This window comes from Urocampus carinirostris, chromosome 7, assembly GCF_059441175.1.
Source record: "Urocampus carinirostris isolate Australia breed hairy pipefish chromosome 7, RoL_Ucar_1.0, whole genome shotgun sequence".
Lineage (NCBI taxonomy): Eukaryota > Metazoa > Chordata > Actinopteri > Syngnathiformes > Syngnathidae > Urocampus > Urocampus carinirostris.
The window spans coordinates 8496140-8519940 of record NC_142355.1 but is presented as its reverse complement, the minus strand read 5'-3'; the positions used below and the strand labels follow the sequence as shown (position 1 = coordinate 8519940).

Here is a 23801-nt window from a genome sequence, read left to right as displayed (position 1 = left end):
TACGGCTCGGCTATTTTGCAGTTTGTCGTGATGGGTAAAAATGATTTTAATCAGTTTCGAGCAAAACAATAAACCTTAATCGTTAAACAATTATTTCAAGTTAGTTCTTTTTCAAAAGCACCCTAGATAGATAGATAGATAGATACTTTATTCATCCCCGAAGGAAAATTCACATTTCCAGCAGCATCCCTGAGCTGAGAACAATACAATAATAAAGCAAAAAGAATACAATATGCAAATACCCAGTGTGACGTGCAAATGCCCACTGTAGCGTGTTATATAGAATATCTAAATAGTGCTACACAGAATACATATTGCAATAAGATTCGGTAATATGCAATGTAGGTGGTGTGGTTTAATGTGGGCTTTTACTCTGCCGGGTAGAGTTAAAGAGCCTCATGGCATGAGGAAGAAAAGATCCCTATGCAAAAACTGTAGAACACAGTTGATACGTTTACAGTTTAGTAGACGCTTGAAAAGGACAGAAGTCATCAAAGAATTTTGAGCTTGCAAGGAAAATAGTGTGCAAAAAACCTCGATATGCAAAGATTCCAACCTGTTGTAAAGGTCATTCCCTGAGCCCTTTATTTTTGTTAAATCCCCTAGGTTACAAAAAGCGGATCACCCCTAAAGCGGGTGGAAATCAATACTTTTTTTTTCTTTTTTAAAATAAATGTTATATATTTTTTCACCCCCTTTTTTGTTAAATAGAGAAATTCCCTTTACAAGGAATTAATTAGCATGTTTTTCCATTGTAACCACAAGTAGACAATGTTTATTTTAATATGTTATCATTAAAAATGTGAATTCCCATGACAAGTGGATGGAAATAGTACAAACTATAATAAAGAGAATATTTGTTATTTTAATTGTTACCGTCCTTCAGGCTTTTCCGCACAAAATAAAATAATAAGTACAAAGGGAAAATAACCCGCTTGTCTCCCTTTTTTCATGAAGTGACAGTGAGATGGAGGTCGAAGCTGAGCACTACACTAATGGAGTTGTTGAGGGATCGTCTGCTCGTATCATGAACGGCACATACAAACACGAAGAGATTCTTCAGCCAGATGACAACAGCATCGGGAATGGTGTATCAGGTACATGATGAGACTTAGCAGATAGCCCCCCATGTCGTTTTTCATCTGAAAGGGTCATTATGTAAATTTTTGTTGCCAGGAGACGACAGTTACAGAAATGGCAGACAGCTTTGTGGGGGGAACCAGGCAGCTACGGAGCGAATGATACAATTTGGGCGGGAACTTCAGGGGCTGAATGAAAAGCTGTGCCGCGAGTATGGCAAGAACACAATACACAAGAAGATGTTGCAGGTACACTTTTTTTCTCTCTCTTTCGCACATGGGTTTCAACGGGAATCAAACCCGGGTTGCAGTTTCGAGAGCTCCAAATTATAACCATTGGACCACTAGGGATGTTGATGACAAGCGTAATGGTATTCATTGGGTTTTATCTCATCATCACACTCTTTAGTCACTGCACCAAGGAGGAATGTTACTTTTCTTGTGCGTTTCAAATGGTACTATGACAATAATTGTTATTCTACTATTCTAAGCATTGTAAAGTGCATCATTTTTGCTGGGGGTCAAATCAACGTGCGTCCCCGGGACGCAACTTTATTGACACAAAATTGGCATTATTACCCGATTACATTTTTTTTTAAACAAAGATTTACCGCACTCCAAACTTTTCGTCAGGCAGATCCGGCAGATGTTGTTTTGGTCTCGCGGTTCGAGTTTTCGTCTGCACGCCGATCTCGAGTTGTGTGGTGAAAAGTCCGTCTCTTTTTAGAGAACCGGCTTTTTCGGCTCAACTCGTTCAAGAGAGCCGGCTCTCAAACGGCTCACTTGCTTTGATGCATTATATTACGAATTATTATTTTGTATAAAGAAGTTAAGAAAAAAAAGGAAGTAACAAAGGAGAAAATGAAAAAAAGGCAGGTTTGTGGTTATCCCTTTAATCTGTATATTACCAACAATAATTTGATGCAGAAAATGAATTAATAATTTGATGATTAAAACTGAATGAATATATAGATTTTTATTATATATTTGTCACCGATTTACAATTTCAACCTCGATAACACTAAATTTTGGGGACCCATAGATCTCTGTTGGGACCCATAGATTTTTGAGCATCCGAGTCCCCGGGACTCATCACTTTTCACAGGTAAAATGAACACTGATTGTAAGTGACAAATGTACTGTGATTGTAACAAGTAAAACGCAGAACAAAATGATCATTCGTTTCTGGCACCATTACAAAAGATAGTATTGTAATGAGATAAATCCTAATGCCTTTTTGTAAGTGCCAAAGTTATTGTCAGTGTAACATGTGAATCGCACAACAAAATTAAACTTGGTCTCTGGTACCGTGACTAAAGATGGTGTGATAATGAGGGAAGACCCAACGCCTTTCTGTATGTTATATATACAGTTGTGGTCAAAAGTTTGCATACACTTGTGAAGAACATAATGTTAATTGTTTGCACTGTTGCTCATGGGACTTGCAGCTTCTTTAAAATGGCTCCAAGTGACTTTCCTGATTTGTTCAATTCAATGATTAGCTTTTTCAGACCCTTGAAGCTCATTTCACTGACACAACTTTCTAAGTCATCGAAATTGGTAATTCGTATTGCCTTATGTATATTTTTGACTCAGCAGATTTGATCACTTTTTCTGTTAACCCAATAAAAAAATCATAAAATAACCAAACCTCATGAATGTTTTTTGTGACAAAGAACTATCTGTTCCAATCACTCTATCAGAGAAAAATCAGAGTTGTAGAAATAACTGGAAACTCAAGAGAGCCATGATATTATGGTCTTCACAAGTCTATGTAAACTTTTGACCACAACTTCACATATATCGCTGGTGGGCTATTGGGTACAGTTGCATACCTGTCAAACTCCACGGCTCCATGCCCTGACAAAATGTTGTATTTTCCCTTACACAATACAAAAAAATCTTGCCCTATTTTTTTTTTAAACGTGTTTATTTATGTAGTTTAACATGTTATATTATATATGTGTTTCATTTTATCATATATATTGTTAATTAACATTTTGTTGTGAGATACTGAGTTGCTCGACATGAATGAGGTTTATCATAAAGAAAAATTCAAAAATGAAGTCGCTTGGACGTTCACTGTAGAAGGAAAACATACATACAAATATAATTAAGTAGAAGAATACATTTTCTTATTCAAATTATGAATTCATTTTCTGCATTAAATTATTGTTGGTAATATACTGATTAAAGGGATAACCACAAACCTGTCTTTTTTCATTTCCTCCTTTTTATACTTTTTTTCTTAACTTCTTTATACAACATAATAATTCGCAATATAATGCATCAAAGCAAGTGAGCCGTTCGAGAGCCGGCTCTCTTTAATGAGTTGAGCCTAAAAAGCCGGTTCTCTAAACAGAGATGGACTTCCTTTCACTACATAACTACCACATGAAATCCGAGGTGGCAGATGCATGTGCACAGTAGCATAAAACCGCTCGCTTCGTTTACAACGGGAAAAAAAACGATACCGAGATAGAGGCTACCGCGGCGAACTCGTTCGACTTGATTGATTTGCCATTTCGTCATAGTCGGCGTATACCGGATGGTACCATCATTGACAAATTTGCGTTTTTCTGTTCAGATTTCCTTGTATGTCGTACACGTCCTAAAATGCATAATAAACGTACTTTGTACGGCAAAAACATAAAGGTTGACTGGTATGCATTTGGGTGCTCTCACCGCTACCAGTTCTACCTCTGGTACAACCCATGTTATGCGATAATACGGTAAAACCTTGTGTATAACCCGCACTTTTTTAGGTAAAACAAAATGTCCTTTATACATGAATGAAAACAATATAAACGCAAAATACCATGTTTGGAATGTTTTTGTGTGTGCAGGATGCATTCAGCCTGTTGGCGTACTCGGATCCTTGGAACTGCCCCGTTGGACAACAGTTGGACCCCACACAGAGAGAGTCGCTTTGCTCTGCACTCAACAGCGCCATACTGGGTAGTGTTAGGGAAAAGACTATATTACAAATGTTGCGTTTACTAAATTGTTCGAATTAGTTATCTGACTCCATTAACCAAGCACAAACTTTATTCTCCTAACAATCCATGCTCGTTTCTTAACGGGAACATTAACAAAGATAGACGGCATTTTCACACAGGGGCAGATTTCTTTTCTTAAAGTATTTTATTAAGTGAATTCCATCGAATTTAGCCGAATTATTGTCGAATTAGTCTAATTAGTCTTCGTCAAGCCTCCCATCTCTCGTCTGTGCTCCCGTCTCTCTTCTTCCGTCTTTTTGACACGTCGGGGCATCAGCTACCCCCCATGGGCGGATCAGGAACTCCCTACCTCGTCTGACCGGTGTGTCACGAAGCCCTCCCCATGGGGCGGGTCAGGTGCCAACTTCACCTCCTCCTCGCCGAAAGACACCGCCACGTCTAAAGGACTCACAACAAGAAAGCTTATCAGAACACTCCTTTTCCCCGTTCTTGTTTTTCTGTAAACATCATTCTTGTCCAGGCCACACTGACCCCAAGCCTTCCCTGTGAAAAATCCCCACTGCATTCAGCAAATGTAATTTGTATTATATTAAATCCCTTGTGGACAAATAAATAAAAAATCCTTCAGTAGCAAAACAAACACAATAGAATTGTGTAACAATATCGAGCTCAGTGTGGTCGTTGTTATCAAATGAGAAAACGAGTAGTGTCAATTTTGGACTCATCCCTTATTCATTCCGATTTGTATCTTTTTGTCCAGAGTCCCAAAATCTGCCTAAGCAGCCTCCTTTGGTGTTAGCGCTGGGCCAGGCGACGGAGTGTGTACAGCTCATGGCCCGGGTCAGGTCTGGGTCCTGTTCTTTTGCCAGAGTCGACAACTTTCTGCTTTAGCCCTTGTGCGGGTGAGTATGCACTGGACAGTACCACTAAATTCTTGAATTGGTAAATGGATGCATTGGAAACTTGTTTCCGGGTTGAGAAGAATTTCGAGAGAAATAGCATAAGTCCATTTTAAATAAGCCACAGAAGGTCCTCAAGAACAATTGAAAGGGGAACCCTATTAGATTTTTTTCATGTTCAGTCGCACGATCAGTTGCTTTGTCTCAAGCTCTCCCTTCCCTTCTGCACATGTTAAAGTGATAGAGGAAACAAAGTGTTTTGGGAATGTTTTTGTTCAGTGGCTTGCGAAACTATTTGGCTCCCTTGAAGTTTGTGACCTTTTGCCAGATTTCAGACTTCAGACAAGATATAAAACTGTAATTTCTGGTGAAGCATCAACAAAGAGTGGGGCACAATCATGAAGTGGAACACACTTTATTGGATATTTTTAACAAGCGAAAAACGAAAAAGTGGTTGTGCAAAATCATTCAGCCCCTTTACTTTCAGTGCAGCAAACTCTGTCCAGAAGTTCAGTGAGGATCTCTGAATGATTCAATGTTTATCTAAATGACTAACGATGATAAATGGAATCCACTTGTGTGTAATCAAGTCTCTGTATAAATGCACCTGCACTGTGATCGTCTCAGAGGTCTGTTTAAAGCGCAGAGACCATCATGAAGAACGAGGAACACACCAGGCAGGTCCGAGATACTGTTGTGGAGAAGTTTACAGCTGGATTTGGATACAAAAAGATTTTCCAAGCTTTAAACATCCCAAGGAGCACTTTGCAAGCAATAATATTGAAATGGAAGGAGTATCAGACCACTGCAAATCTACCAAGATTGGGCCGCCCCCCGAAACTTTCAGCTTATTCAAGAAGAAAACTGATCAGAGATGCAGCCAAGAGGCCCATTATCACCCGGGATGAACTGCGGAGTTCTACAGCTGAGGTGGGAGAATCTGTCCATAGGACAACAATCAGTTGTATACTGCAAAAATCTGGCCTTTATGGAAGAGTGGCAAGAAGGAAGCCATTTCTTAAAGATATCCATAAAAAGTGTCGTTTAGAGTTTGCCACAAGCCACCTGGGAGACACACCAAACATGTGGAAGAAGGTCCTCTGGTCAGATGAGACCAAAAGGGATTTTTTTTTGGCAACAATGCGAGACGTTATGTTTGGCGTAAAAGCGGCACAGCTCATCACCCTCAACACACCATCTCCACAGTCAAACATGGTGGTGGCAGCATCATGGTTTGGGTCTGATTTTCTCCAGCAGGGACAGGGAAGATGGTTAGTTAAGGTTGATGGGAAGATGGATGGAGCCAAATACAGGACCATTCTGGAAGAAAATCAGATGGAGTCCGGAAAAGATTTGAGACTGGGACGGAGATTTGTCTTCCAACAAGACAATGATCCAAAACATGAAGCACAAACTACAATGGAATGGTTCACCAAAAAACATATCCAGGTGTTAGAATGGCCAAGTCAAAGTCCAGACCTCAATCCAATTGAGAATCTGTGGAAAGAACTGAAAACTGCTCTTAACAAACGCTTTGCATCCAACCTCACTGAGCTCGAGCTGTTTTGCAAGGAGGAATGGGCAAAAATATCAGTTTCTCGATCTGCAAAACTGATGGAGACATACCCCGAGCGACTTGCAGCTGTCATCACAGCAAAAGGTGGCGCTACAAAGTATTAACTCAATGGGGCTGAATAATTTTGCTCACCCTCTTATTCGTTTTTTATTTGTTAAAAAAGTTTAAAATATCCAATAAAGTTTGTTCCACTTCATGATTGTGTCCCACTTATTGTTGATTCTTCACAAGAAATTAGTTATTTTGTTACAGTCCTGTACTTCAAGTCGGTAATGACTTTATCTCGAGGTGGGGCTTTTATAAAAGGTTTCAAGGATTTTCACTTTTCGCGGGTGGTTCTGGTCCCCATTAACCATGAAAACTGTAATCATTAATTGCAACCCTACTTTTCTGTTAAGGGTGTTGCGGAGGGTTTAATGGTTCTCGACTCCCTCCATCTTTTTTGGGACTTTTAACCCGGGCGTCTGACAATCTGACTTGAGTGCTATTCACTTCTCCATCAAAGATGCCAACACATTAAGGATTGTATTCAATACATTTGAGTCCTGTGGTGCTCAGCTTTTTCCCTGTTTGCAAACATTTTTGTCAGTCATAGCAATTTTTTGTACCTCTTGTTTCTCTGCAGGTTTCCGTCAAGTTGCACTGAGAAGGAGAAGGCATGTCCTGCAGGCGGTTGCCATGACAACGGAGAAGAAAGCATGCTTGTGATTTTGTGTGCTTGGCTGACGATCAGCGACAGAACGGCAGAGGAGAGTACAAAAGAAGGCTTCCTTTTTCATTTAGTATTATCGATTAAACGTGTGAGACTATTTAAATATTGATTAATTATATTTCTGTTTATACTTATTTTTGTCCGATTTTAATGCTAAACTCCTAAAGAGTCATTTTCCTCTTTTGCTTTCTACTCGGTGGATTTTGATTCCCTACAGATTTCGAATTGGATCTCGTCGTGCCACGTTGTCCACAACTGGTGACCGTGCGACACTAAAAACAGTCCCAGAAAAAACTATTTCGACTTAATATCCAAAGAATCTATTTGCTAGTGACCATTTTATGAGTTGCAGTGTTTTATATATACAATAATTTAACCATTGCTGTTTTTTTCCCCAAGTTAATCCAAAGCATCAATAATAATAACCATCCAGCACTATTAGATTTAATGCTAAGATGTCACTGAATGTGCATCAGTTCCTTTTTTAAAAATGCGGTGTAAAATCTATTCCCTACACACATAATAACCAATCTGACGGACATGTTGTCATAACAAGCAATGGATTAGTAATCATCTTTTTTTTTAGTCTCTTTTGGAAAAGAAGCAATTGATTTTGCATTGCAGGGGGGATAACAATTGCACAGTATGGAATCTTCATTCCCTTTCACCCTATCTTTTGTTTTATCAACCAATAATTATCTGTCCTGGGGTATATAATATTTTCTTAATAGGTGCAGATTTTTAGTTTCTTTAACAATGGAAGTGGAAATAAACTTAATGCTTGCCATTCAAAGCATTTTGAAAACAACAACAACATTTCTTTCCTGGTTTATTGTATTCAAGTGGGGTGTTTTAAAATGCTAAGTGACATGGATTCACTCCGAGAGTCTGTAGTTTAGATGAAGTGCCGTAAATTCCCGACTACAGGGCGCACCTGATTAAAAGCCGCATGCACTCAACTTTGTTTTTGTACAAGCCGCACTGGATTTCAAACGGAACTCAATGGCCTTCATTTCTCAGATTTCATCGAAAAATCAGCGGGGAAACGTCAAGTACAGAAAAGCAACACACTGCGCCGCGATTTAGGCACTCGTTTGCGGACTGCAGCTCACAACTAGTCAATATTACAGGGTTTATACGGGTGCTTGAAATCCTTAAACGCTTTAGCTTTGATTAAGGATTGAAAAGTGCTTGAATTTTGTGTGTAATGCATATAAATGTTTGAATATGTCTGCTTACAAATGACGGCGACATTCCTCTTTGGTGGCTGTGCTTTGCAATTAGGGGCAGCAGTAGCTCTGGAGGTGGGGCACTCATCTTGGGACCAAGAGGTCTGTGGGCAAGACACTGAATATCTAATGCCCCCAGTCATAGTTGATCTAAATGGCTGACGCCGCTATCGGTGTGTGTAAGGGTGAATGAGAGTGAAGCACAATGTGCTTTGGAAGGTCTTCAATGATTTGAAAGCACTAGATAAATGCAGACCATTACGATTGCATTTCTTCTTAACTGCAGCTGGCATTAGTTTGTGCGGCATTGTCCTTTAAAGCGTCATTGCCTTCATGGGTCCCACCCAAGAGGACAGGTACATGCTACACCTTTAACAGGCCACTATTAAATGTGTATGAGTGCAAGGATTACGTATCAGTCATGGATATTTATTATGGACCATGCAAACAATGAAGGCAGCATTTCCCAGTGGTAAACTGTAACGGGAAGAACTTCCTGCAGCTAAAATTGTAAGCTACATATTACTGTCATTTTTACCCAACACCTATAAGGAGAGATTTCTCTCAAAAATATTTATACACGTGTTGTGCAGATTCACAAATATATTTGCGATTTACTTAAGATATAAACATCCTATGTCTTGAAAAATGCACACACAAGATTTCAAAATCACATATGTAAATCACAGCTATATTTGTGGATCCGCAATATACACGATTCACACCGGATTTCTTTTAACAGGACTGAAGCAATTGAAAAAAATGGCTTTGAAAGTCCTTAAAAGGTGTTTGAAATTAAGTGTACAAACCCTAATAGTAATTGAATTTGGATTCACATTTATGCAGGAATTTGAGGGTACAGGCTTCTGAACTTTAGTCAGTACAGTACATAAAGTTTTGTTTTAGAATATTTTGGCCGCATTTCTCCTTAATTGTTGCCATTTTAAATCATTTTGAATGAAATGAAGTGATCTGCATTTATATAGCGCTTTCCCAAAGCGCTTTACAGTGTGCTTCACATTTCCCAATAGCGGCCGTGCAGCCATGTAAGGCACTAACCTGCTTATTGGGCGTATTAGGGGTTCAGTGTCTTACCCAAGGACACTTCAACATGTAACAAGTAGGAGCCGGGATTCGAACTGCGATCTCTTGATCCCAAGACGAGCGCTCTACCTCCTGATCCACTGCGCTAGATGCTTAAAACTGACAGAGCGGGCACATTTCACAAATGGCGTTTTAATCGTGGCCATTGTGTTACTTTTCTGTACATAGTTACTTCCGCTGTTTACCCGCAATTCATTGAATTTCCTCACTGTGACCTTCAGAGCACAGGGCAGAAATCACGTCACCTCATCAGCCACTGCAGGCCCTTGCGATGCTTTGTTTTAAAATAACAGTCGTAATCCCTGGTCCGCACCGGTTCTAAGCCAGCTAGCAGCTGCCCACGTAAGGCCCCGATGGGCACCGCAGTCTGAGAGATCCGCGGGAAGGGCACCGAAGTTGCCGCCGACACATAAACGACCATCCGCCTAAAAAGTAGAAAAGAGGAAGCGACCTGTAGTCCGGAATTTACGGTAATTGAATATGAACGGCTGTTTGAGGTATTGACAACCCCCGAAAAATTATGTTTGTGTCCAACTTGGGAAAATGATTAGACAAGGCATGTCAAACTCACTTTGGCTCAGGGTCCGTATCCAGACTTTGTTCTCAGGTTTACAGTGTTTGCCATACCGTTGCAAGTCTCTGCCCGGGCCGCCAGTGTCTAATTTGTCTCGCCAGAGTCTCTTAAGCTTGTGTTCTTAGAATTTATAATCATATTTTTAGATATATAGAAATACAAAGTTAACCCAAATAACTATAAAGATATCTCGTTTACAAAATATCGCAAACGCCATGGTGTGATTGCTTGCACGCTTTCTTCGTCCTATCATTACTTTTTGGTTGTTTGGTTTATTGGTTAATATCGGTGTTTTTGTCTCTGGCACTGCGCTAATTTGTCCTCTGAACACAGGGACGGATTGAAGTAGGTCGCGTTAAACTCCTGTCTCGTTTACCATGCTTTGTGAGTGTGACTTGTTTGCTGTTTAATTGCCTTTCCTGTCTAGTGTATCCATGCAGTGTTCTCGTTTGCCTGCGTCCCTGCGTCCTAGACGCATCATTTTTGCTGGGGACGCATTGGGTCAAATGAACGTGTGTCCCCGGGACGCAACTTTTTTGACACCAAATTGTCGTTATTACCCGATTACTTTATTTTTAACAAAGATTTATCGCACTCCAAACTTTTCGTCAGGCAGATCCACCATTGTTGTTTTGGTCTCGCGCCGATCTCGGGAAACGAGATCTCGTTGCTTCGAGATGACGTCATTGTTTTGGTGGTTGTCGAGTGAAAGAGAAGTATGCCTCCGTAAAAACAGTTGGTATTAGGTTCAAATCAACAAAAAATTGGTAATTTTTTCGGTGTCTGTAATAAGTCGAAACAAAATAGAGAAAGTGGTAACAACGGCAATAACTCCGGCATGAAAAAACGGCGGAGAAATTCTTCAGAAGACCGCGAAGGCAAGGAAAACACGTGTTTTGAAGCGAAGGATTTGACGAAAGATAAACAAAAGAATACTTCTAGCAAGAAAATGACTTTTCTGCCAAAATGGACTAAATTGTATTCCTGGTTGGAGGCTACATGTTATGTGATGCGTGTACCCAGCGTGACAAAAAAACTGGATAACATAAATCATTTCGCAATACGAACTTTCAGAAAAGCACATTGGATCGGCACAACGACAATGAAAACCACAAATTAGCTATGGAAATTCCGTTGCTGCAATTGGACCTTGAGAAGGCATTACAACTGTGGCGGGACAGCAAACCACGAAGAATATATGAACTGAAAAAATTGAAGTGATTAAAACTGCATGAATATATAGACTAATATTTCAGCAATATTATTTTGTATAATGTACAATATTTTTGTGAACTGAAAAATCTGAAGTGATGACTGCTTTGTATTACCAATTAAGTGTGATGATTAAAACTGAATGAATATATAGATTTATAGTATATATTTGTCGCCAATTGACAATTTCAACCGCGATAACACTAAATTTTGGGGACCCATAGATCTCTGTTGGGACCCAAAGATTTTTGAGCATGCGAGTCCCCGCGACCCATCACTTTTCACAGGTAAAATTAACACTGCCTATGATTCAATAGTTTACAAGGGCACACATTCATTATAGATCTGGCTTCTTGATTTGCTCTAAAAAGGCACCAGATTGATGCATTTGAATTTAAAATGTACAACATTTTCGACCGGGCAGCACGGCGGCGCAGTGGTTAGCGCGTGTGCGGCACAGTTCTAAGATCTTGGAAACCTCCTGTGTGGGTTCAAATCCGGCTACCGGACTTCATGTGCAGAGTTTGTATGTTCTCCCCGTGCTTGTGTGGGTTTCCTCCGGTCCAAATTGTCCCTAGGTGTGAATGAGCGAGCGAGTTGTCTGTCCCTGTGTGCCCTGCGACTGGCTGGCAACCAGTTCAGGGTGTCCCCTGCCCACTGCCTGATGATTGCTGGGATGGGCTCCAGCACCCCCGCGACCCTACTGAGGATAAGCGGTGCAGATAATGAGATGAGAACATTTTCTACCAAAGAGGACATACCCCAGGACCCTCCGAGACTGTCAAAAGATTCTATTGGGAATTTCATGGGATTTTGCCAGTGCAGTATGCTGGCTGTCACATTTTACTGCCCTCTAGTGGTGAAAAAGAACATATTGTTTGTATTTATTTTATAAAAAATAGATATTAAGGCAGAGATTGTTTTTTTTTTTTTGCATACTCAGAGATTTTTGGCGAGACCGATTCACTGGATTTGGTCCGTGAGCTGTATGTTTGACATGCCTGTATGACCAGCTCAGTAGCCTAGATGGTAAGGCGCCCGCTTTGAGACTGGGATGTTCGGGTTCGCGCCCCGGCCGAGTCATTCCTAAGACTTAAAAAGTGGTCGGCGGCGCCCTCTGTTGGCTGCGGCTGCATCGGCTCGCTACAACGGGTCAGGTGCAAACGACATTTCGTTCTGTGTACATTGTTACACAGAATGACAATACAAGGAAATTATTATTATTATTATTATTAGACCCTGACAAGCCCCCGCTCCTGGTTTTAAGACTTCCCATTAAAACCCTAAAGAGAGTTTACTCTTGGCCCTTGCTGATGTTCCAACCTAGGTGTGTCTCCCTTAATCCCTGCCTAGACGTGACCACTGGTCTGATCGGCGTCTCATAGGACGCAGAAAACGAATGACTCGATTGTCTGCAGACAAGCAACGCACAACTGACTCCTGTTGTGATTTTAATTTCATTTATGTTTTTAGCACATTTATAATAAAGGATTTCCTAGTTTTTTTTTTTAAGTTTGAAAAAAAAAATCACTGTCTACATAGCATGGCTTTGAAAATCTACGGAAAAAAGATATAATACAAAAAAAAATGTACGTGAAATGTGTTCAAATAAAGAAATATTGTATTCTGTTTTATCAGAATTATTTTTATTAAAATACATCCATGAACATATGAGTGAGTGATTTTTGTGTGTTTTTTTATGGTAGGAGTCAAAATGAAAGACATGTCGCTGTTATGTGTATTGCTACCAAAAAACGAGTGCAAAAATTAAACTCTGGAGACTTAAAGTGACCATAAAGTGCTTATTTTAGTTTATTTTTTGCTTAGACTTTTGCAAGGTTTTCGGGCTCACATATTTTTTTTTCAAACAAAGTTATTTTATACATTTATTTGATTTTGAATTTCAATTTTATCCATCTGTTTTTTTTAAAATGTAAATACATGAAATAATGAATATAGATGGGCAGCACGGCGGCGCAGTTCTAAGGTCATGGGTTCAAATCCAGCTACCGGACTTCCTGTGTGGAGTTTGTATGTTCTCCCCGTGTTCGCCTGGGTTTCCACCGGGCACTCTGGTTTCCTCCCACATTCCAAAAACATACATTTCAGGTGAATTGGCCGGTCCAAATTGTCCTTAGGTGTGAGTGAGCGATTTGTCTGTCCCTGTGTGCCCTGCGATTGGCTGGCAACCAGTTCAGGGTGTCCCCTGCCCACTGCCAGAAGATAGCCGGGATGGGCTCCGGCACCCCCGCGACCCTACTGAGGATAAGCGGTGCAGCTAATGGATGGATATAAATACAAAGATGATGATGTTCTGCAGACTGTTGAAACTCTGATTAAGGGCTATACAAATAAACATCACTTGACTTAGTTACTTTTAAGTTATTAAGTGAAAACACAATTTGTCTCCAGAATATTAAAAAAACCTTCTTGTTTTTAAACAGAGTGGCAAACTTTCAAAAGGGAAATCGATGTGAATGCAGTTGATTCTATTGAACCCTTGCACACAGTTGACCTAACCAGGGTTGGGTAGGGTTACTTTAACTGGATTATTTTCAATTACTTTTGGATTACTCCAATACCAAATATGCTAATAAAAGACAAAATAAACTAAATATGAATAAAATGATGACTCACAACACGTGGTAAGCCTTCTCTCCTGGCTTTGATCTCCGGCAAAACTAACATAAAATGCGACGGAAACAAAATGAAAATACATCCAAACAGCTTGCCAACATCGTTTTTGCCCTTCCATGTATTCTGTTACACCCAAGCCTGCACAAAATTTAGTCATTTTATTCATATTTAGTTTCTTTTGTCTTTTATTAGCATATTTGGTATTGGAGTAATCCAAAAGTCATTGAAAGTAATCCAGTTAAAGTAACCCTTCCCAACCCTGTGAATTACGCTATGTTACGTTTATTCATCAGGAGTTCCAATAACAAAATGAAAATAATGCAGTACTCATGTTGGACATAGGAGGGCGTAGCTCGCTGTTTATCACGCTTCACTGTGACGTGTTAAAGTTATAATCCCTACTCAATTGTGTATCACTTTTTTATCTGAACTACGGAACTTTTTTTATTAAAATATTTTAAAACACCAACGTGTTGATTTATGAATAAATATACATAAAGAAATGTAGATGGTATATTTCTTCACGTTTTTTAAAAAAATAGATAGTTGTATCCAATTGGTTTTAAAATAATAAAAATCAAAATAATATAGTCACTGTTTGAAGCACTTAACTTGATAATTAGTTTTGTAGTATTACTGTACAGTAGTTTTATTGTTTGTGTATTTTTCTAGTATACGTGTATATACAGTATGTCACAAAAATAACTACACGCCTCACATTTCTGCAGAGATTTCATCATAATGTTTAATTGAGCAACACTGAAGAAACATCACTTTGACACAATGAAAGTGAAAAGCTTATGTAGCAGTGTACATTTATATTTCCCCTCATAAAACCCCAAAAAATAGCCATCAGTACCTAGATTAGGGGTGTCAAACTCATTTTAATAGAACAAACATTCTGTCTGGGGCCGGACTAGTTGATTAAAGAGAAAGAAAAAGAGAGATAAAGAAATAAGAGAAAGAGGGAGGGAAAAGGAGAGGGCGGGACAAAGAACGAAAAAGAGAGAGAGGGAGAGAGCGTGAGAAACAAAATATAAAAAGTCGTGAGAGAGGGGGTAAAGAAAGGGAGAGGAATGAAGAAATCCAAAGAGAAATAGAAAGACAGAAGGAGAGAAAAGAGAAAAGAAAGCGCAAAGGGTATGAAGAGAGAAAGAGAAAAGAGAGAAAAGGAAAAAAGGAAGTTAGAGCAAAAGAGGTCAAAAGACACAGAGAGAGAAAGAGACAAAGAGCAACAAAGGAAGAGAAAAAGAGAGAAACAGAGAGTGAAAGAGACAGAGACAGAGTGGGAGAAAAGGGGTGGAAAAGAAAGAGAGAGAGAGAAATGAATACAAGTACAGTATCTTTGTTTGAGGCACCTGGCTTTGGCAACATCAAGTTGACATATTTCAACCTGCAGCTTGTTTTTCTCATGCGCTTCTCTGAGTGTTGTCTCGCGGGCTGGATTCAACCCCTTAGCGGGCCTGATGTGGCCCGCGGGCAGCCTGTTTGACACGTGTGACCTAGACCCTGGTAACAAAAGTGAGTACACCCTTAAGTAAAGGTTCCTGAAGTTCAATACCAACGGTATCACGACAACACTGTATGTAACATCCCACATGCCGACATTTCTTGTGTAAATACCATATAAATTATAATTATAGCCTTATCCCCCTTGTTTTATAACCTTATCCTCTCTGTTCCTTTATCTTCTTGGCTCATACCTCACTGTGAATGTGTAAAACTGGAGTGTCATGCCCAATTTCGTTGTCACAATATGTTAACCCATTTTGTAACAATGACAATAAAGGTATATTCTATTCTATTCTATTCTAATATTTTGGGTGGGCACCAAGATTTTGGAGGCCATGGATTTCACCAGAGCCTCACAAATTTCCACTGGAATGATCTTGCACTCTTCCATGACAACATGATAGAGCTCGAGATCTTGTGGTTCTCCACCTTCCACTTGAGGATGCCCCAAAGATGTTCTTTCGGATTTAGATCTGGACACATGCTTGGCCAGTCTCCCCCTTTAACCTTAGTCCCTTTAGAATATCCTTGGTCATCTTAGAGGTATAAATTTCAGGGTTGGGTAGGGTTACTTTAACTGGATTACTTTCAATGACTTTTGGATTACTCCAATACCAAATATGCTCATAAAAGACAAAAGAAACTAAATCTGAACAAAATGATGACTCACAACACGTGGTAAGCTTTCTCTCCTGGCTTTGATCTCTTTGATCTCCGGCAAAACTGACATCAAATGCGACAATAAATCCAAACAGCTTGCCAACATCATTTTTGCCGTTCCATGTATTCCAAGCCTGCACAAAATTTTGTAATTTTATTCATATTTAGTTTCTTTTGTCTTTTATTAGCATATTTGGTATTGGAGTAATCCAAAAGTAATTGAAAGTAATCCAGTTAAAGTAACCCTACCCAACCCTGGGTAGAATATACTAGTATATTGTGGCAGCCATGGTTTAGGTTGATTATACTATATTTGGGGCCATTATCAGACTGGAACAGTGATCTGGGACCTTGTGTCTGCAGGGAAGGGGTCCTTTTCTACTCCAGTTTTTTTACAGTACATCCTTGAGTTAGTGTTTCCCTTAATGAGATGCAATTCTCTAATTCCAGTTGTACTCCCAAACCATGACCTCTCCGTTTTCTCAGAATTTCTATTTCAGAGCAGCAGTTCATTTGTAATGCCTGATAGGTAAGACACAAATGGGCAAACTAGTAATTCGACTACCTCGGTAGCTGACCTATCACAATACACACATTAAAAAAAAGAAATAACTCAGAGGTTGTTTTTTTTAAGCCATATTGAAATCATTGTAACCTGGTCATCCTTTTTATTTTATATTATACTTAAATTATTATATATTCTATTTTTCTTATCCTAGAAGAGGGGTTACCTCATGTGTGTTCCCTTCTCAAGGTTTCTTTATGTTCCTCATGCTGAGCTTTTTGAGTTTTCCCTTGCCCTCATGTAGGTTTTAGATCAGGGGATGGTGTCATAATAGTCTGTCGTTTGCAAAAGTCTGTGCAGCCTTTTGAAACTCCTTGTGATTACATGCTATACAAATAAACATGGCTTGACATGTTCCTTCAGTGTTTTTCCACTAAACAATATAATGAAATTTTTGCAGGAATGTGAGGAGTGTACTCACTTTTATGACATGCTGTAGATATATAATTTATACTTATTGACTGTTTGTTTTATTCTCTTGTCACCACAATACTGTACATCCATTTATCTCAGGCAGGGATGTCATCCATCCATTATCTGCACTGCTTATCATCAGTAGGGTCGCGGGGGTGCTGGAGCCCATCCCAGCCATCTTCGGGCAGTGGGCAGGGGACACCCTGAATTGGTTGCCAGCCAATCGCAGGGCACACAGGGACAGACAACTAGCTCGCTCATTCACACCGAGGGGCAATTTGAACCGGCCAATTACATGCATGTTTTTGGAATGTGGGAGGAAACCGGAGTGCCCGGAGGAAACCCACGCAAGCACGGGGAGAACATGCAAACCCCACACAGGAAGGTTCGAGCTCATGACCTCAGAACTGTGCCGCACACGCGCTAACCACTGCCCGCAGGGATGTCGAACTCAGCTAAAATATTGAAAATAACATAGTTTTTTCTGTATTATGCTTTAGCATTCAGCCTACTTTAGTAACCTAGCATATTATAATCATGGATGACAAGGGATATTTTCAAAACATAACGCATTTATTCATGAACAATAGGATAAAAAAAAAAGATTTTAATGTTTGACATTGAATGCATTAACTGGTTTGTTATAACAGTTGAGTGAATGCAGTTTTACACCTGAACCAAATCTCCACTCAAAGTCGAGCGGTAGTCATGCAAGAAAGTATATAAATATTGCCATAATTGTCATACTGGTTTGAAATGAATAAAAAATGAATACAAAATAAAAGTTTTAGCAGTGCAAGGGCCATAAGATTAGAAATGTATAAATTCCTTACAGCCATTGCCTGGAGCTCGTTTATGCTCGGAATATTCTGTGAATAAAACCTTTGAAAGAACTACTCATCCTTTTTTCAGACTTTATTTTGAAAACCTACCTGTTAGTTTCCCGGAACCAAACACACGCAAGGAGAAAAAAAGACGTTCCTCTACAAAGATCAAATTTTGAATTTATTTAAAAGTTTTTTTTAACCAAAAATCATCCTAAACCAGGGGTGTCAAACTCATTTTAACTCAGGGGCCACACGATAAAACAAACATTCTGTCGGGGGCCGGACTAGTCGATTCAAGAGAAAGAAAAAGAGAGATATAGAAATAAGAGAAAGAGGGAGGGGAAAGGAGAGAGGGCGGGACAAAGAAAGAGAAGGAGAGAGAGGGAGAGAGCGTGAGAAACAAAAGAGATAAAAAGTTGTGGGAGAGGGGGAAAAGAAAGGGAGAGGAAGAAAGAAATCCAAAGAGAAATGGAACGACAGAAGTAGAGAAAAGAGAAAAGAAAGCGCAAAGGGTAAGAGAAAAGGAAAAAAGAAAGTTAGAGCAAAAGAGGTTAAAAGACACAGAGAGAGAAAGAGCAACAAAGAAAGAGAAAAAGAGAGACACAGAGAGTGAAAGAGACAAAGACAGAGAGTGAGAGAAAAGGGGTGGAAAAGAGAGAGAGAAAGAGAGAGAGAGATAAATACAAGTACAGTGTCTTTGTTCGAGGCACCTGGCTTTGGCAACATCAAGTTGACATATTTCAACCTGCAACTTGTTTTTCTCTTGCGCTTCTCTAAGTGTTATCTCACGGGCCGGATTCAATCCCTTAGCAGGCCTGATCTGGCCCGCGGGCTGCCTGTTTGACACCTGTGTCCTAGACCATGGCTTCCACAAATTACCGTTCCTCGTAAGGGCACTTACTTCCATAAAGAAATTGTTAAAAGAAATCGAAAAGTCACCAAAGTCCCATCCAAAAACATCTTTATTTGATTGAAAAGGGGAAGCTGAAAAAAAAAACAGATTTATTTGTTGTTGTTGTTGAAAGACATCTGGAAGGTTTAATAAAAAAACACTTGATCTTGTCATCTCCAGCTACATTATAGCATAGCCATTCTTGCCCATAACTTGGAAAATCCGTAATAGATGAAAATGATCATTACCAGGATGACTCTCATCCTTAAGAATATTTGAGGTACGTTTCAAAACTCTATCATTATATATACAGTAGATTCCAAACCGGTGCCCACAATCTTTTCCGCTGTGCGGATTACAGAATTGAACTTCGACAGATCTTTCTTTGTGATTCGACCAAACCAAACAATAATAGAATTTGCTAAAACACTTTCAATAAACGCAGGATAAAAATTAACTAGGATTTCCTGATGAACATCGTAGGAGTTCAACTTCCTTAGGAAGAAAGTTCTTTGGCGTGCCTTCTTTAGAATTTTCTTCGAGTTCAGTGCCCAGCTTAGACCTTCTGAAATAAAAGTCCCGAGAAGTTGGAACTGCTACTGAGATCAAAGCCAGCAGAAAAGCTAATGTTGTGACTCATTCATTTGCAGAAACTGTAATAATAAAAACCTCATCATCCAGGTGTTTTTTTGCTTTTTTTTTTTTTTTAAATTCCTTTAAAAAAATCTCATTGTGTTTTTTTTTGTTCCTAGCTGTTACTTTTTTCTTTTTGTTCTCTATTTACTTTTTTCCTACATTTCTTTTTTTCTGGCATTTTTTCAAATTCTTTTTTTCTCTTCCTTTTGTTTCTTTTTTTCTCAGCTTTTCACTACTTTTTCATTTTGGTATTTTTGTCTTTTTTGTTCTATTCCCCCCTTCCTTTAAGTCATGTTGTGCATACTTTTACATAATATTTGGTCATGTTGGGATGAAAGAAGCAAAAACAACCCGAAGAGCCGTTTAGGACCCGAAAGAGCCGGTTCCTTTTAGTGAGCCGAGCCGAAGAAGCCGGTTCTCGACTAACTCTACTAACTTTACTGAACTCTGTTCTACGTCGACTCGACTTCAAAGTACCGCATTTAGGACACAACGTCAGGGGAACCCGTGTATTTTTAACTTCATGCACTGTAACTTTGACTTAAGTCGCTTCTTAATTAGTAATTTTGAGCCCTCATTTTTGTGCGCAGGCTAGATTTTCTTGTGCGCTGAGAATGTGCGAGCAGTGCGCAATTGCGCACGCGCGCAGCTTAGAGGGGACACTGGCTGCATCTACCCGTCTTTCCTTTTTTTTCCCGTTGTAAATTTAGTAAAAAATGTTGAAAAATATTATTTGGTACCATTTTACGATCGTGTCTCACATGCTGATTTGTCAAAAATATCTTCAGGTTTTTTAGCTTTAAGTTTGAAGCCTAAAATGCGATACTACGACAAAAGGTTCTTAGGGGCCTAATACTTTCACTAGGCATCGTCAAAATGAAACATTGCAATATAGTTTGACTTCCGTGTGTACATTTTTTTTTTAATCGCTCCGTACTTGAAATAAAATGACACGCAACAGCTTGTTGGAGGGAGTTGATTATCGTTGCAACCAATCGTACATTGAGCGAACTCCGACGGCGGCAATCAATTCAATCAGCGGCGTTTAGGGGCCCATTACAATCTGGCTGAGAGCTGGCGGGGGCCGAATCCTTCGAATGGCCTCGCGGGAATTATTATTATTCGGGTCCGAAGAAGAAAAGCGCGCTGCGTGACTGGACCAAAGATAAAAGCGGCACAGATTTCAGGAACGTTTCCTGCACCGCTTGCACATGACTAATAAGGTGCAGTCAAGTGATTGAGAACAAAATAAAATTGACTGTTTTTCGGTGAATTTTACATGGAAGCCCCGCGCCCTTAAATGCAAAGTGGCCGGTTGTCATGGTGATTCCATAGCTGCCATGCAAAACCCTCCATCCCAATCGCAAAGACTGGAGGTCGCTCGGTCCTCGAAAGATGTCGACAGCCTCCCCGGAAAAGAGGTAGCCCGCTGCGTTTGCCTTGAGAATAATTACAGCTTTTGCGCTTTGACTGCACATAAAAAGGAATTCAACACTTCAAGGGATATTTCCAGCCAGTGTCAAACCGGTAACCTTTGGCCAGACGGCGGGTACTTGAATAGGATGCAAGCACCCTCTGCCGTTTGTGGGCGTGAAATGGCAAACAGTCCTTAGGCCTGACGATACACATTCATTTCCGTGCAATTCCACACAATTACAGCTTACCGTATTCCTCCTACCAGTCAGACAACTGGTCCAAACTTTAGTCATTAAACACTTAACATTCGTGTCAAATTCGCCTAAAATCCAAATCCAAGATACAGTGGAACCTCAGTTTTCGAACGCCTCTCAGTTCGAACAAATCGGAGTCCGACCAAAAATTTCGAGAAATTCTTGCTTCGCTGTTCGGTCAGAAAATCGGAGTTCGAACGCCGGTAATGCGTGAGTTCGTACGCTAGGGTGCCATGCTGAGCGGCACACGGGTGTAGATCGCTCTGTTCGTGACCAACTGTTATCGCGGGTGGACGTGTTTCGTTTTGCTTTCGCTTTTAATATAGGTGTACGAAGTGTTTTAGCCCCTAATTATGCCTCCGAAGAGAGTCAGTGCAAGCAGCAAAGTTGCTACAGGTGAAAAAAGAAGAGTAGTGCGTACAACTATTGCATTTAAGAAAGAAATAATGGCAAAATATGAGGAAGGTGTGCTGATCTTGCAAGGGAATACCCCACCGTCCACCTGCGCCTTCTGCTGACCACCACAAAGGTAAGAAATCCTATTCATTATTCATTTCTTTATCATTTATTTTTTTATTTTTACACATTCGTGTTAGCATAATCTTTCGTACGGAAGATTACGATAACGCGAACGTACGATTAGCCTGGGTTAGCTTTGTATACGTTAAACATTCAAGTTAAACATTTAGGGTGTTGGAACGGAGCCCAACATTCAGGGTGTTGGAACGGAGCCCCTTTTCCAATGAAGCGCTAGTCACTTGTTGTGGAGACCCGGGTGCTAAATGACTTGTTAACGACCTGATTTTTTTATTTTTACACATTCATGTTAGCATAATCCTTCGTAAGGAAGATTACGATAACGCGAACGTACGATTAGCCTGGGTTAGCTTTAGTTTACGTTAAACATTCAAGGTAAACATTCAGGGTGTTGGAACGGATTAAAACGATTTACATTATTTTTATTGGGGAAAAATGATTTCGGTGATCGAGCAAAAAGGTTTTCGAACAGGGTTCGGGAACGGATTATGGTCGAGAACCGAGGTTCCACTGTATATTGAATACTGTTCTTGAAACGTTTGGACGGTTTTGGTCTCTTCTGAAAGGGAACAATCTGAAGTACTCTAAAATAATCACTGCAAGTGCTGCCATCATTGATTAATCTAAGTTGAAACACACATAAATACAAGGGTCTTATTCTGGCTGGCAAAAAGAGTGTTGAATGGGCATTTTGGCATGAATACAGATACAGGACAATAGCATGAAGCCTTACCTGGTTGCTCACAATCTGAAGAACATTGCATTATACACATTTTTCTAAAGGTACGTCAAAGCGTGTTCAAAAGTGGTAATTTGGAGACAACCAGTTTACAGCCTTAAAACTTCTGCAACTGTGTATTCTTAGACATTGTGAAGTCAAATCAATCATTGTGAACACTTGCGCGTAATAATGGCGCATAAAAATTGATCCTGTGTTTACGCACCTTTCTTTTTGGCTCTAATTTGAATACAACCGGAATATGACATACATTTATCTTGGAAATTTCATTGGCTAACCAATGAGTCAATCATCATCTGAATTGGTCAATGTTAGCTGAAAAGCAAAAGCAGCACTAACGCCAGGCTAGCCAGCTCAAGATTGCATAAGCCAAGAAATATGAGGGATTCACTACTTCCACAAGTTGGTGTACACATTTCCTTCTATTTTTTTAAGTATGCGAGTATTTTCAAGCAGTTTTAGGGGGCTTGTTTCTATGCGAGTATGTAGGGTAATTTCTACCTCGCTATTTTAAGAGTAACGCGCTACCTTTTGGTGAAGTTAATCTGAGGGGGAACTGGATTACTTTTACAAACTGGAGTAATTAGAAACTGTAACCCAATAATGTTTTTTACAGTAACAAACCCAACACTGTCCATAACTATGGACTAGCTTTCACCTCCACCTCACCTTATTTCGTACCTGCAGTTCTACATCGACCCAGTCACTGAGCGAGAACTGAACTTCACACCTCAGTTGAAATCAAAAGAATAAATAATCAGTAACACCAAAATTTATTGAAGTTTCATGTAGGCCATTTAGTCAATTCAAAATAAAAACCACTTCCTCTGAAGAATAACAGATATTAAAGCAAAACGTTAACTCAAAAGCATCGTTTTTTTTTCTTCTTTCAAGGTAATCCCAAATTCTTAAACATGCAAAATGTAAGGAAAAAGTACATGTTTTTGACATAAGTTATCCATATCTCATCAGTATATTACAACTATTTTCCGAAATAATTGCATTTTGGACACAGCATGTTTTGTCATTGTCACCTTAGCTGTGAGGTCATCAGAGACTACACAAGCACCCGAGGAAGCCTGTCGCCAAATTTGTTTCACGAAGTAAATAGTCGAAGAGTTTGGAGCAAAGTGTTGGTAGTTTTTGTTAATTATGGCTAAGGGTTGCGTTGCAGGTGGATGTAGTGATGGTACAACAAAGGATGAGCAGCCAAAAAGGGAAAGCTAACAGGGTTTAACCAGGACCAATCAATGAAAGACGGCTGCAGCCTTGGCGGGAAAACACGAAGCTAGCCGACCAAAAAACACGCAATGAGCAGCTAGGCTAACCATGAACCAACAGTAAAAGCAGTAACGGCTATGGCAATA

The 23801-nt window shown here is 39.7% G+C and overlaps 1 protein-coding gene across 1 annotated transcript in view; it reads left to right on the top strand.

Annotated features, from left to right (window-relative positions):
• The window catches only part of ranbp10 (RAN binding protein 10), a 40309-nt gene extending 32986 nt beyond the window's left edge, over positions 1-7323 (top strand). Inside the window, exons 11-15 of the mRNA XM_088339658.1 lie at positions 958-1097; positions 1177-1328; positions 3926-4037; positions 4800-4941; positions 7140-7323. Coding sequence (XP_088195784.1) covers positions 958-1097; positions 1177-1328; positions 3926-4037; positions 4800-4930 — 535 coding nt within the window. The 3' untranslated portion in view covers positions 4931-4941; positions 7140-7323. The remainder of the gene's footprint in view (positions 1-957; positions 1098-1176; positions 1329-3925; positions 4038-4799; positions 4942-7139) is intronic.
• Positions 7324-23801: the final 16478 nt, after the last annotated feature.